The 15,341-nt window shown below is 50.9% G+C and overlaps 1 protein-coding gene across 1 annotated transcript in view; it reads left to right on the top strand.

Moving 5' to 3' along the window:
• The window catches only part of TMEM178B (transmembrane protein 178B), a 342,516-nt gene that overhangs the window by 295,030 nt on the left and 32,145 nt on the right, over window positions 1–15,341 (top strand). Inside the window, exon 3 of the mRNA XM_072762859.1 lies at window positions 4,961–5,098. Within this exon, the coding sequence (XP_072618960.1) occupies window positions 4,961–5,098 (138 nt within the window). The remainder of the gene's footprint in view (window positions 1–4,960; window positions 5,099–15,341) is intronic.

The following is a 15,341-nucleotide window of genomic DNA, read 5'->3' as shown; positions in this document are numbered from 1 at the left end:
GCCTTGCTGGTCACTCCCCACGTTGGCCCTTGGGCCATTAATAAAGTGTCCTCTCCCCGTCTCCACTGGGTACCATCCCAGAAGGGTCTAACACATACTTACCCTCACCATTTTTTTGTGATTTGGGGGATTTTTTTTTATGAGAAAAAAAAATTACAATCATCATTTTTCTGTGCAAGGTCTTAAAAGAGCAAATAGAAAGATATTCAGAGCCCATATGTATTTTCCTTCTCTAAGTGGTATTTATTTAAATGCAGATATCCTGGTTTCCCGTGTAGAGTTGCAAAGCAATACCTTTCAATTTAAATGTTAATAGGAGTGTAAACTTCAAAATCAAAAGTTTTCTGTGAGGGAGAACTGCCTTTTCTGGTTCTATTCAATGGTTCCCCTTGCCTTTCCTCCTCCACCCTCCCTCATTACCCCCTTTTGCACACTCTTTCCACTGTGCTGAACTACATTCTTTTTCTGAAAAGTTGAGAATGCACCTTTCTCGTCTCAAAACTTAGAATGTTAAGCATCTGGGTCATGGAATACAGACGATGGGCTCCCACCCAACAGGATTCATGAGATTTTTCTCTATCTCAGCTTTGGCCTGCAGAGTTCAGCTCATCATCCCGGGTTCTTTCTAAGGGGATTATTCATAGGCCAATCCTACATAATATTCAAACAGGGCTTCAAATACTTGAGTAAGGCTGGTCCCCTTTTCTTTCTTTTCTAAAAAGGCAGGAAGAAATGGGGAACGAGAGACAAGCTGTGTAAGTCCCTGGGTGCAGAGCACTGGTGTGGGCATTGTGAGCAGTCACAGTGAAACAGGAACCCTCTTACTCTTCAGGAGATAAAATAGGCACACAGGGCACTGCAGATGGGCAGGAAATGGGGCTGTGTGCACCCGGCTCATTCTACGGGCAGAGTGGCCCTTCAGATTCACTCAAGTGCAACCGGGAAACAAAGATTCCATGACAATGGAAATCATGTGTATTGCCTTTCAATTCAGGTACAAGAGTGTCATTTCCTACCTAAGGACCTCCTGCCTGCATGTGAGATCCAGCTGCTTTTTCCCTTTATTTTCTGTTCCCTTCCTTTCCCATTAATTATTTTTATCCTGTTACACCATGTGTGATTTGTAAGCTCCCTTACATCTCTCTTCAGGAACATGATAGCACTGTTAATACATGAATTAGAATCGATTTGATGCTATAAATTTCAGTGACTTTGATTCTGCTATTTTAAGGAGTTGGTTTTATTCTCCAGATGTTTTCAGTAGACTCCTGTTCTTATTTCATGGAGGCAAAATATGTTTTGTGCCCTCTCTGGGAATATTAATAATAATTTTGAATTATTGCCTCCTCTCTCCGTGGCTTGTTTCTTCAGGTTCTTTTGCTCCCAGGTTATAGATACGTGCTGGTACTGGCTTGTCAGGGGGCTGCGCCAAAGCGCTGCCTGGAAGCACTGAGTGGGTGGAGGGCTTGTCAATGGGAAGGTCCATTGTAGAGCGGTCAGAGGGGCTGCTTGTGGGACTCCCCCAATGCTGGGTGTCTAGGTCTTGCCTCTTGTGCTGGTCGTCACTGGAAAGGCTTTGCCTGGTCCCCAGGCTGGACGGCAGGGGCCAGATAGTGTCTGGGGGCCGAGTAGAAGGAGGCTAGGGTTCCAAGGGCAAGCAGCCAACATTCTGTAGGTGAATGGTCACTTAATTGTCTCTGTGGAATTAGCTTGTCAACCGCCAGTGCTAGATATCCCCAGTGTACCCCCCAGGGCGAGGGAGGGGAGTCCCCAAGCATTGTGGAGTTGGGTGAAGGCATCAAGGGATCTAGTTCCATCTCAGACAACTCTACCAAACCTTGGTTATTTATGCTCCTGCCCTCTGGGTAACAACTGCTTGATTCAGAGGAACCTGTGGGTGCCTGTTCATGAGCCTCTGGGGGATGCGGTGGGTTGGTTTGCACCTTTGCCACTGCTGCCTCTAGTTTGGCTCTAGCCAAGTGCACCATCCACCAGCTTTGCTGCTCCCAGTCCTGGGTTGTCTCTTGTCCTATTTGCCCATCCTCGTGGATGCCTATATTTGAAAAAAAAAAAAAAATCACGGAACTATAGTTCTCAGTTTATTTGGAAGGAAGAAATGCCCAATACATCTGTTCAATCACCATGACAACCCAGTAGGTCTTTAGCTGCATTATTAATTTTATTTTCCCACCCAACTCACTCTTCTTTTATGTCACTGGTTTGTCAATAAATTATTTGACTTCTCTGGATCTTGCAAATTGGACTCACGGGGTGGTGGTAAAAATACCCTCAGTCAGTGAAAATACTCAGGCCTGACCTCTGGTCTTCATCCTGCTTTCCAGATCAACAACTCAGCTTTTGCTGACAAAGTGCCCCTAATCTGTGCTCGAGGGCCACAGCCCCTCTCGGACCTGGGACACCTGGTCCCCTGTCTCAGAACTTCTGCAAGAGAAGTTATCTTCTTCGTGTCCCTGCTTCCTCCAATTGCATTTCCTTCTCCTATTTGTCCATTCCTGGCCCACGGGGACACACCTTATAGGACACGTGGTCCACTTAATCCCCCAGGCAGTACCTTTGCTCCCGTGGATCTGCAGAGCCTGAGGACCAGGAAGGCCCACCCATGAGCAAGGCCAAGTGCAGGGGAGGGGCTCTGTGATCTTAACTGCATTGTCCCTCTCTCCTGCTGCCAAAGAGGCCGAGATTTTAGAAGCCCCTCCTGCCCTGTAAAGGGAGCCAGAGGTCTCACAGGGGCATAGAGCAAAATTTCCTGATCTGTTTAAGGGGATATAAACCTACGTTACTCCAAAAATACCCTGACCTCTCCTTCCCCGCTGCCTCCTTGCCCTTGACTACACTTCCAGGGGTCAAATGGACTCACACATCAAAAGGGCGGGCTCTTCACCAACCAGGGGGGGCTGGGGCCTGGCTCACTCCAAGGACTGTGGGTGGTGGCAAAGGAAGAAGGGCTAAGACAGGTGGCAGCAGAAAAAGCAGTGTGGGGAGATGAGGGCCAGGACGACCAGGCAGTTAGGTCCCAGGATGAGAAGTGCCTCTGCACCTGGCGAGGCTGTGCCTCTTTGTTTCAAGCTGGCTGGGTTGCCCGAGCACGGACGCAGGGAGCCGGCTCAGGGGGCGCGTGCACATGTGAGCGCTGTGCTGTGATGGAGCGAGCGGCGCCCCTCCGGGAAGCTTCCTGGGACACATTGGTGATAGGCGCCATCTGTGGAGTGTGGCGCGATAATTAGCTCCCTGGCAGCTCCCATAAGTGACTCTAATGGGTATCACTCCTACCTGGCTGGGGCAGGCCTCCCAGATCGGGTAGGGGAGGACAGAGGAGAACAGATCGAGCAGGAACCTCTCTCTGGATGGCTTTCGGCCTCCACCACAGGGGCCTGTCCTGCCTCCTGTCCCGGCCGCTGTCCTCTGCCTCTGTCTCCCCACACCCCAGCCAGCTCCCCCTGGGTGGAGGGCTGCCAGCATCTCATCCCCCATGTCAGGCCAAGGAGGGTGGACCGAGTCCCTCTTCCGAGGGGAGAGGGCTGAGAGTTCTCTAGCCTAACCGTGCCAGGATCCGCCGTCACTCCCAACGGTGGTGACTGGGGTGGGAGAGGAACAGAGGGGATGGGACACCCTCGTGGTGGGCAGAAACCTGCTGCGTATTAGTGGGGGATGAGCGGAGATTTTTCCTTTGCTTGCATGGAATGTGGATAGAGTTTGCTGTCAGGTATCCTCACTGTCTGTCTCTCCCTTTGAGAGCAGGGAGTGCCCATGGGGTCCTCCAGGCTGCCCTGGCAACCCCCTGGGTGCAGAGGCTGGGCAGGTGGCTTGCTCCTGTTTGGAGTCCCATTGGCGGGACTGGGACTGGAGCTGGCAGATGGGCTCCGCACAGACCACGGAGGTGGACAGGGAACTTCAGGCTGGTGGGTGCTGGGGCAGGGTGGAGGGAATCAAGGGCAAGTGACCAGGGTGTTGCCCAGCAGGAGGTTAGATGGCTGGACGCCAGGGAGGGAGCATGAGGCTGGTGGGGCACACACTAGAGGGCGCTGGAGAGAGCCTAGGGCAGGATGTTGCGTGAGGGTGGCTGAGATGTGAGAGCAGCTCTGCTCTCTCCCTTCCACTAAAAATATTGCTTTTTTCAGCCCTTCTCATGCCTGGACCCACATCAGCTTTGTATGGCGGGGTCAGCGAACCCAGGAGTGGAGAAAGGCCAGGCCCAGAAGGCTGGGCTGATTTGGGTCTTAGGGGCTGAAGAGGCCTGCGCAGGGGTGCAGTGTAAGGGCAGGAAGTGTGGTTCCCCGCCCTGCAACCCCACATGCAGGGGAAGTTGAGCCCCTGGGAGCTGGCTTGGAGGGGGAGGAAGGAGACACCGCAGCAGCCTCCTCCTCACACTGGACCTCCTGGGGAGCCCAGTCAACCCTGGAGGGAAGGGAGGGAGCTCTTGGGAGGTGCAGCCAGGAGGCCAAGAGCCCGCCCTCCTCTAAAGGCCCACTTCTCCCTGAGAAGTGAACGATGCTGTGGTTGGCGCCCAGGAGCCGTGCAGATCTGGGCTTGATGCCCTGTTCTGCTGCTTGTTCGCTGTACGGCTTTCAGCAGTTCACTCCATTTTTCAAATCGGGATAAAGATGGGACCCGTCTCGGACAGCTGAGCCAGATGCTTGGGAAGGACAGGGCTGCACCTGGCACAAAGGAAGTGCGTAAGAAATGACACCAATTACGGTGATGATCTCTCCTTATGCTTACAAACCAAGCCGTGCTGGCTGCTTTTTGCACCTGAGGATAGCTACCATCGGGGGCTCTCCTGTACAAAGGGAGCTCAGTTGTGCAGATCTGTCTGGAAAGGGGAGGTTGCCTTCCCGCTCCTGCAGTGTCCCATCCTCTCCCCTCTGCCCAGGGCCAGGACGTACCTTGACCCTGAGTTCTAGGTTCTGATGCTAACTGTCGCCCCATGCTTCCCCCACAGACCTGCGCAGGATGACAGCCGGCTTCATGGGCATGGCGGTGGCCATCATCCTCTTCGGCTGGATCATCGGCGTGCTGGGCTGCTGCTGGGACCGAGGCCTTATGCAGTATGTGGCAGGGCTTCTCTTCCTCATGGGAGGTAAGGCCGTGGGCTCAGGGGGGCCTATTCGAGGGCAAAGGTCCTGGTTTCTGGGATTCCGGGAGAATGGCTAGGGAATACTCATTCATTCATTCATCAAACATTTTTTTTTGAGTTCCTCTAAAGCTCTCTGCCACTGCGCCAGCTTCTGGGGTTAAAGGCTAATAAGATCTGGCCCTTCACTCTCGGGGGTCTGATTGCCTGGTATGGGAAAGACTGTGTGGCAATGACACGGAGAGAGGCATCAGACTCCTAGAAAGCACAAACTCAGAAAATGCTCTGGCGTTTTATGTACATATTGGACTTTGGGGTGGGAAACAGGTGCTACCTGGGCAGTTTCCTTTTCAAAAGCCTATCCTTACCCTTGATTTATGAATCCTAAATGCTCTTTTCCAAATAAGGCACTCCCAGGGTGGTAGGACAGGGCTAGACCTTCTCTCATATCCATCTGCTGTAACTCTCTGCTGGTGTCATGGCCACTAAACTGCTCCCGTGTCCCTGTAAGGGATTGTAGATACGGAGAATTGTATGGCTAGGCAGGAATAGGTTCCAGTGTATGGAAAGTCAATTCGATCCACACTCTGCATGCACCTCCCTCCCCTGATGTCTCGGCCCAGAGCTGAAGCTCACCATCGGGTCTGCCCCTCACGGTCTCCTCTGCAAGAAGTGGATTGGTGCCCTGTGTGGAGCTCGGTGGAGGTGGAGCGGGGCTTAGACAGCAGGAATTAGATGTATGTATGGGAAGAAGGGAAAGCGAGTCCTCTACGGGGAAACCATGTCCCTTAGACTTGAGGCGCCACATGCTTCTGGCCAGCCAGGTCCCCCCTGGGAAGTGCCTAAGATGGGAGGGGTGGACTAGCCTTGGGAACGGTGGCTGCTGTCCCTCTGGGTGCATGGAAGGGATGTCTGGGGGCTAGTGAGCTATCAGTTAGGAGAGGGGGAGAATTGTAGGATCCTTCCAGGGGCCCAACAGAAGGCCCAGTCATACCCCTGAAGCATAGCCATTCTGTGCCAGAGATAAGACCAGGTTCCCAGGGAGCCCCAAGCTTACCCAACCCTGTGCCCCCAGAATCAGATGTCCCACACCTGTGGTCATGGGGTATCTAGGGGGGTTCTCTAACGGTCCCTACACCCCTCCTACTGGTCTTCCTCAGAGACAGGCCCACAAGACCTGCCCTGTCCTTGGTCTGTGCCCCGTGTCCTCAGTGAAGCAAGGCTCAGCCTCGGCCCCTGACCTCCGCACTGTGTTTTAGCCAACAGTGGAGACCTTTTGTGTCCACCTTCCAGTCAAGATCTCCCCTGGACCCTGAGATGTAAAGAGATAAAAGCAGAGTGGCTCTGTTTGTAGTGATCATTCTCTCTAAGACGCTTTTGGTGATACAGAGAAAGGCTCCAGTGAATGGGCTTTTCTAAGGCTCTGGAAAGGTCTCCCAGGAATCTGGGGGAAAGGCTGAGCAAACAGGCCTCAGGCAGAGTAGGAATCCTTGAGCTCTGGGAGCTGACACTCTTTCATTCCTGCCCTTTCAGGGTGTTTGCAGCTCCCTGCAGGCACTCCCCTCTCTCCAGGCCCCAAGCAAGGCTCACAGCCTGCCCAGGTGCTAAGTCTGCAGAACCTTTCAGCTTCCTTCTGGGTGGCTTATGCCAGGTTCCAGAGAGATAGAGAAAGAATGTGATTGGCCCATTTATCCTCTCCAGCAGATCACACACCTTTGGTCAGGCGATAAGCCAGCCAGACCTGAGTGACCATGGCTGGGCTGACAGCTGTGACCAGGGTAGGGACAGGGTCACTTTCTGCTCACCTGAGACCATGGGTGGAAACTCTGTGGGAAGGAGATGAGGGTGGCTGGAGGGGGCCTGGGGCCCTGCGCACAGCCAAGTATGCCTGGGGCTTTGGGGTTGACAGTCTGAAAGCTTTGATTGATTGGGGATCAGAGGCCCTGCCCGACAGGGTGCCTGAGTGAGGGCATGGCTCACCTTTTGCTTCATCCACGCTTCTGTCACTGCACGCTCTAATCACCTGAAGAGCTCTTAAAAATACTGATGCTGGGTGCTCACCCCAGAGCAATCCCAGCAGAACTTCTGGGGGGGTGATCCTCACATGCAGGCAGAGGTGAGAGCCTGTGGGATAGCTGAACTTTAAAGTTGTCTCTGGTGGCAAAATGTTATGCTTCTAGGGATGAGCCAGTTGGCCACGACCTCTCGTGATTGGCTTTCTTCCTTCCCTCCCCTCCCCCACCTCTTATGACTCTTTCTCAAAGCCTTGTGCAGCAGGAGAAAGCCAAATGCCACAACAGGACTTCAGTTATTACTGCGCAGACCTATCCAAGCCCTGGTTACTGAGGGGCTCAGCAAAACCTGCTTTCTAGGACATGTACTGTATTTTTTTTTTTTAACATCAAAATCATAGTTGACAATAAAATGTTAGCATCAAGAAGAGCTTTGGAGAAGTTGCTGTTCTAAGAGCTATTTCTTGGTGACTGGGGCACTGTCCTGGTTGGGGTTAACCCATTCCATCTCCCCTGGAGCTTGGTTACTTGTGTCCACAAGTAGGGCTGTACCATCCCAGAAGGGGCTAGGGAGAGAAAGGATGGCTACACACCTCATGTCACCATCAGGCCAGGCTCTAACAGGAACAAAGACAAGACAAAGCCACTAAGGGCTGATCTCTTGGACAGTGGCTGTTTTGGGAAGCTGAAGCTCCAGAGGGTGTGAGAACACTCTCATCCTCCTCAAGTTAGTATCCTTTCCAACGAGGCCAGACACAGCCATGGGAGTCCAGATGCCTGGAGCAGCTGCCATCTGCTGACCCCATGAATTTAGCTTAGTTCAGGCCTGGAGAGGGAGCCCACCCAGGAACAGGAGCTGTCCTAACCCCCATCCCTGCCCAGCAGAGGGAGTGACTCAGAGGCCCAGGTGTCAACCCTGAAAGGATGCTTTGACCTATAGAATGCCCTTTGTCAGCACCGAATCCCCCCAGAACCCGACTGGTCTTTGTCCTCTACAAGCTAACCTTCTCAGGTTGGCCTGTTAAGTGCTTAGAGGGTCTGCTCCAGTGACGGCCACCTCAGGAACAAGGTGGTCCCCCAGACTACAGGTCTTTATGGCCAAGTGGGACCTGAAAAGGTCTCCGAGCCCTAGCTTTCACCCAGAGTGGCGTGCCAGGCACCTGTGTCTGAGCCCAGAGCGGCGCCCAGAGGATTAGGTGAAGCTCCAGGCACAGGGGGTAGGTACCAACAGCAGCAGGGGGAACGGGGCTGGAGCTGGCCCGGCAGGGGTGTGGGGAGCGGATGGAAGAAGGAGGAGCTGCAAGGACAAGAAAAGGTAAGCCTGGAGTCAAGAGTCCAAGGCTGGAATTGCACTTGACAAAAAAACCCAAAATGAAAACCAAGCAGCAGGTGCTATTACCAACCTGTTCTCTGCCCCAGCCTGAGGGAGGCTGCTGATCCTGTGTACTACTCTGTTCCAGATTTATCCAGTTCCCGGGTTACATAGAGGGTACCCCGTACCTTGTGAAGTAACCAGCGACAAACTGTTTAATTAACCCTCAACCCCGAGGAGGCAATCAATGAAGCAGGGCAGCTTTGTGGGGCCACGAGGCTGGGGGGCGGTGGGTGGGAGCCCCTTTCCCCTTTGGTGATGCCTCCAGGAGACAAGCTAGCCCAGACTGGCACAGCACCAGTTGGGTGCAAGCAACTGCCAGAGACGAGAGTCTTGATGAATCACCCGTGGTATTCAGAAGCTCGGGAACAGCATGACACGGGGGACGGACGGTGCGGTGGGGGAGCATGGGGCCGCTGCAGTTACTTATAATTCCCTTGCTGGGGAGCCTCGGAGCCCCCGCACGGATGCAGATCCACAAAGCGAGTGGGAGCATCCAGCCCCGCCGCACCCCCGGCCACACGCTCCTGGAGGACCCCCGTCATCTCCGCCACCGCCTGGGCCTAAGCCTTGGTCTCGGCTGCTCCTGGGCGCCCCGACTCCACCCGGCACCAGCCAGCAGTCCTTCACAGAGTCAACATCATTTTTTTTGAAATCTGCAAGTCAGCTATGTCACTCGTCTGCTACCAGGACTCCCGAGGCTTCTAGTCAAAATGAAAATAAGATCCAAATTCTTCAGCCTTTTTTAGAAGCTGTCCTCGCCAGCTTGGGCTCCTATGACTAAAGGCCAGAGATGGGATGGCTGATAAACAACAGAAATTTGCGTCTTCCGGTCCTGGAGGCTGGCGCATCTAAGAGCAGTACACTGGAATGTTCTGCAACTGGTGGCAACCACTTTCTGGTTCACAGACAGGCCCCCTCGTGCTGTGTCCTCATGTGGTGGAAGGGGCCAGGGAGCCCTGCGGGGCCTCTTATGAGGCTGAGGACACCATCCTCGGGACCTCATCACCTCCCAAAGGCCCCTCCTCCTAGTACCATCACCTGGAGAGTTAGAATCTCAACAGAAGAATCCTGGGGATACCCAAACACTCCGTCCGTAGTGGAAGCTCAGTGTAGTCTGGCTCATAGTACCCCCCGGGCAGCCCCCTTGCTCTCTCCTCTCCCCGACTCTCACGTCACTCCAACCACACCAGCTGCCTTTCTGTCCTGGAGCACCCGAAGCTTCACTCCCAGGCCCTGGACCTGGTTGGTGCCTTTGCTCGTAGTACTCTCCACTCCCCCGGGCCTCCTGGCTGGCTCCTTCCCCAGACTCAGATCCCAAATAGAAGTCACCCTGAGAGAGGGCTTCCCTGGCCACCCAAATTCATGAAGCCCACCCTGTCACTGTCTACATTGTAATTAATTCATCTTTATATGGCACACTCACCACTTTCTGAAATGTTTGTTGTATTTTGGTTTAGGTTGATTTTTTTTTTTTTTTTTAGCAGCTTAAAGCAACAAAACTGCTGTCGAGGTGTCTGCTGGGGCCGGGGTCCCATCTGAGCCTGGGGTCCTCTTTGGTGGGATTCAGTTCCCTGTGGCTGCCAAACTCCGGGAAGCTTGTGTATTCAGGGCCAGCAGGAGAGTCTCTGACTTCTTCCATCTCTCACCTTCAGATCTCCTTTTTTTTTTTTTTTTTTAATAGATCTACTTGTTAGATTTATAATTTTAGATTTACAGAAAAAAAATGGAGCAGGGAGCACAGAGTTCCCATCTTGCCCTCTGCCCCTGCATATCAGTTCCCCGCTTATCAACATCCTCCATTAGCAGAATCTGTTAATGAATTATTAATGAATAAATAGTGTTAGATTATTTTTTAAAAGATTTTGTTTATTTATTCATGAGAGACACAGAGAGAGAGGCAGAGGCATAGGCAGAGGAGAAGCAGGCTCCATGCAGGGAGCCCGACATGGGACTCGATCCCGGGACCCTGGGATCATGACCTGAGCCCAAGGCAGACACTCAACCACTGAGCTACCCAGGCATCCCGTGATAGATTATTATTAACAAATGTCCATTGTTTATTCAGTTTCTCTTAGTTTTTACCTGATCTCCATTATCTTTCCGTTCCATGCTCTCATCCGGGACCCCACAGTACAACTAGTTGTCGCGTCTCCTTAGGCTCCTCAGGGCTGTGGCCACTTCTCAGACTGTCCTTGTTTTTCATGACCTCAGTGGTTTTGAGGAGCACTGCTCATCCATACTGCTGGAACTTGCCTGATTTTTTTTTTTTTCTCATGATTAGGCTGGATAGCGGGTTGGGGAGGAAAATCACATGGGTCAAGTGTCATTTGTCACATCATGTTAAGGCTACATCCTGTCCGCATGACTTGTGAAGTTGCCCGGGATGACCTGGCTGAAGTCGTGGTGGGTGGAGGGGGGAGGGTATCCTCTACTGTAGAGTTACTCTGTTTTCCCTGTTTCCATCCTGTTCTCTTTGGAAGGATGTCACCAGGTGCGGTGCACACCTGGGGACAGGGAACATAGGCTCCCTCTCCTTTAGGGTGGAGTATCTATGTAAGTTATTTGGAATACTTCTGCAAGGGTGATTTGTCTCTCTCCTCCATTTATCAACTTACCCCAACTTTTATTTATATCAGCGTGGACTCACGGATATTTATTTTTTACTCTGGGTTATAATCCAATACTAGATTTGTTTTACTGTTCCTGGCCCTGTGCTGCTTTGACATATTCTTATCAATGTGGGGTTTTGGTTTTGGTGGTTGGTGTTTATTTATTTATTTATTTAAGCTCTTACTACTTTCTGGCACCACAAGGGGCTCCAGACTTCTTAGATATTTCCTGCCCAGACCTGGAATGAGCTATTTCTCCAAGGAGCGCCGGTTCCTTTAATTGGAGAAGGGTGTTAGACACCAAGATCCGGGCACTAGATGTCTGCAGAGTTGTTAACAGTCCGTATTTGTTCATTGCCTCTTTACGCCCACCCCCCTTAGATAGAAGCTCCATGAGCTCCAGAACCTTGTCTCTCTTGTTTTCCAAAGCATCCCACATGTTGGGAACAATGTCTGCACCCTAAATATCTGTTGAATGCATGCGTTGCAGAAGTGAATTACGTGGAATGAAGAGAAAGTATTTTGTTTTGTCTCAATGGAAGAGCTATCCTTCAAGAAAATAACCTGGCCTGATCCTCTCCCCTTCTGTGGGATTCCTTATCCTCCTTCTCTCTTTATTTGAACAGTCCCAGGGTCTGTGTACTTCTGGCATAGGATGTCTCAAATTTCCTTTGGAAGTAGGGTATAGATTACACATGAATTCATAAGGACTTCTATCTTAAATGGGAGCTTGAGAGTATTAGAACTGGCAGGAACCTTGGAGGCCATCCAGTGTGATGTCCCCGTGTCTCTAGATCAGAGTAGTTGTGTCAGTTGTCCCAGGCCCCCCAGCTGGTGAGTGGCAGCACTGGAACCAGAGCTGGCCTGTGACAGCAGCTCATCCTGCTGCCTGGGCTTTCAGCTCCCCATGTTGAAGGTCCCCATGACCCCCAGGCCACACACCCATCTTTCCACATTCTCATGCCTCCAGTCTGCTTCTGAGCAGGTGCCAGTCCCAGGGCTGTACCATCACTCAATTCCCTTTCCGTTTATCTCTTCTCAAAATACAAAAGGACACATGGAAGAGATCATGGCCAGAATTGAGGGCACAGGTGGTAATGGGAAAAGGAAATCATTAGAGGTCCTTCCCCAACCACCTGTGACCAGTGTGGCCTTTTCTAGCTTCCCAGTCAGTCAAGAGGAGCCAAGAGAATGTCCTAAAGGGCCTTAGGCTATCAAGTTTGAGTGATGGCAGTGATTTGCAGAGCAGTGATGCCAGATGTTCTCCCCTTCTACCAGGCTCACCGGAGAGCAGTTCAGCTGTGCTGTGAATCCCCAGATACCCCACTTCTGAGAGATAGAGGCCTTGATAAAGGTCCAGCAATTCTGAGAACACACAATCTTAAAATGAAAGTCTGAGGCAATAGGCGTTTTACCTGGAGGACTCTTTCCTTTAGGCAGTGAAGTGATTTTAGGGATGCCCACATAGTAGAATAAGGTCTAGGGTTGCCATCAGCCTCTCCCCACTGTCACTCCTAACTCCAGCACTACTTAGAAACCTGGCTAGAACAGCATTTCTCTAAGTCCTGGAGGCACAGTGCTCCAACTTAATGACTGTGGGTCATTACTTCAAGACTCATGGGAAAGAAGAGGAAGACCATGGAAATTAGATATTCTGAATTGGAGGAAAGGATAAATCCAGTAACTCTATTACTTTCCATGGTGCAAAGCTTATAAAACCCTCAATAAATGGTAGCCATTACTGTTATATGTATTCCCTAAGTGAAGTCCATTTTTTTTTTAAGATTTTATTTATTTATTCATGGGAGACAGAGAGAGAGAGAGAGAGGCAGAGACACAGGCAGAGGGAGAACCAGGCCCCATGCAAGGAGCCCGACGTGGGACTCGATCCTGGGTCTCCAGGATCAGGCCCTAGGCTGAAGGCAGCACTAAACTGCTGAGCCACCTGGGCTGCCCGAAGTCCATTCTGATAGGCAGAGAAGTATCTATAGTCTACCATGACCAAACAAGGACATAAAACCCATTTACTTACCCTGCTAAACTGCTTTTATAGGTTCATGTGGGATTTCACTGGAACATCACAACTCCCCTCTTGGCTTTTTGTCTTACAACCTTTCTTGCAAAATCCTAAGCAGAGATTGACAAAGTACTTCATGTCCTGGAATATATATGTCTTGCCTTTCGGAAGGTGCATATTTGAATATTTATTAACATTTGATAATTACATTCAAAACAAAGACATTTAGGGGAGGAGACACATTGCCAGGAGAATTAAGAAACAACATGCACCCTTACCTAATGTAGAATGAGGGGCCAGGATCAATCCTTCCAGCAACCCAGGCAGCAGGAGGACTTCATTTTCACCTGAAGAGCTGGACCACATTGAAAAGAATTGCACCCTTGCCACACTTTGGGACCTGCCCCCATTATAGATTTGTACTTAAAAAAAAAAAAAAAAAGATTTGTACTTCAGAGGGCAATAGCAAGCAGCCTTGGTCCTGTAAATCCAAATCTCATCAGTGAAGGCCATGTCAGAATGCCTATAACCTGCCCACCAAACACTCAACAAACCACAGTGCTACATATTCTTAATGCTTTGTCATTAAATCCCCAGAAGGAAATGCCAAGACAGAAAGCAGACTCTAGAAGGAGGTGGTAAGGAGGGTGGGTGGTGAAGGTATCCAAGAGAGCTCATGGGATGAGCAACCCTCATCTCTTGGATGCCCCTGCCCACACATGCCCAGTGAGCTGCCTTCCATTCCCTGCCACCCAACTGGAGGTTGAAGTCCTTGTTCAGGACTTTTTTAGATGGATAGAATCATCCATCTAAAAGGGAGAATTACGTTTTTATCATGAAGAACTAGTGCAGAACCAAAGGAGCTGTGTGACTTAAGAAAGTTACTTAATTACCTTTCATGTACTCCTTCAATTTTCTCATCTGCAAAGAGAACTAATAATAGTACCTGCTGGAAGCACAGTTGTGAGAATTATAGAGTTAACTTATGTGAGAGGCTTAGGACAATGGTTAGCATTATTCTCCAGAAAGCTTTAGATATTATTTTAGCTATCTTTGTTTTGAAGATTTTATTTATTTATTCATGAGAGACACAGAGAGAGAGAGAGAGGCGGAGACATAGGCAGAGGGAGAAGCAGGTTCCTTGTGGGGAGCCCAATGCAGGACTCGATCCCTGAACCCCAGGATCACGCCCTGAGCCAAAGGCAGACCTCAACCACTGAGCCCCCCAGGTGCCCCTACTTTAGCTACTTTTTGAAAACAACCACCTTTAGTGACAGTCCGCTCTCAGCAGCCCCATACCATCACTAGCAACACCGTGCACAGACACATGCCAGGGCATGGTAAAGATAAAATCGCTCGAACAGATGATGTCTCTCTAGCTAATCGCCACCCTACTTATTCTTTCATTCAATAAATACTGATTGCCTATCATGTGCTGGACACCGTTTAAGCATTTGGGCTAGAGTGGGGAATAGGACAAAGTCCTCAGGAAGCTTACAGTCTTGTTGGAGAGACAGATAAGAAGTACCGTAAGTATGTGATACGCGACCAGGTGACAGGAGCTGTGGAGAGAAAGAAACCTGGCCGGGGGGTAGAGAGTGATGGGGCATTACCATAGATGAGGGGGCAGTGGGTGGGCAGGAGGCTCTCGGATGGTAGCAGTTGGCTTGAATGGAAGCCTTCAGTGGGAATCTTCCATTGAAAGGAAGTCTTCCTGGAGAGACTTGGCAGGATCAGTCCTTGTAAAAGGAGCGGTAGGTGAGGAAGATGAGTAAGAGGACAGTTGTGACAGGAATAGAGCAAGATGGAGGCGTTTCCCAAAAGAGAGCAGATGTAGGCCCTTGGAGGCCATGCTGTGGGTTTGATTGAGAGGGCATCATCCTTCATTTTGGCCTGCCTTCTCTCCCTTTCACGGATTGCCCTGGGGCTCTTGCCTGGGTGATCGCTTGATATTATGTGGCACGTATCAGTGATCTGGCTTCCTTCTGGGGTGCCAATACCTGGGGCTTCATCTACTACCCATGGCAGTTTCTATGAGTGGGGGCATGGATACCTATGCCCCAAGGTGGCCAGGTCAGGTAGAGAGACTGTCACGTGCCCCTGAAAGTGTTGCTATACACCTAGGAGCATCCCTCCCCACCAGCTAGGACCAGCTGCATAATTTATGGGGCCCAGTGCAAAATGAGAACCTGGAACCCCTTATTTAAACATTTAAGAATTTCAGGGTGGTGACAGC

Source organism: Vulpes vulpes, chromosome 7, assembly GCF_048418805.1.
Source record: "Vulpes vulpes isolate BD-2025 chromosome 7, VulVul3, whole genome shotgun sequence".
Classification (NCBI taxonomy): domain Eukaryota; kingdom Metazoa; phylum Chordata; class Mammalia; order Carnivora; family Canidae; genus Vulpes; species Vulpes vulpes.
Note: the sequence above shows the minus strand (reverse complement) of the source record. Positions and strands in the feature narration are given on the sequence as shown.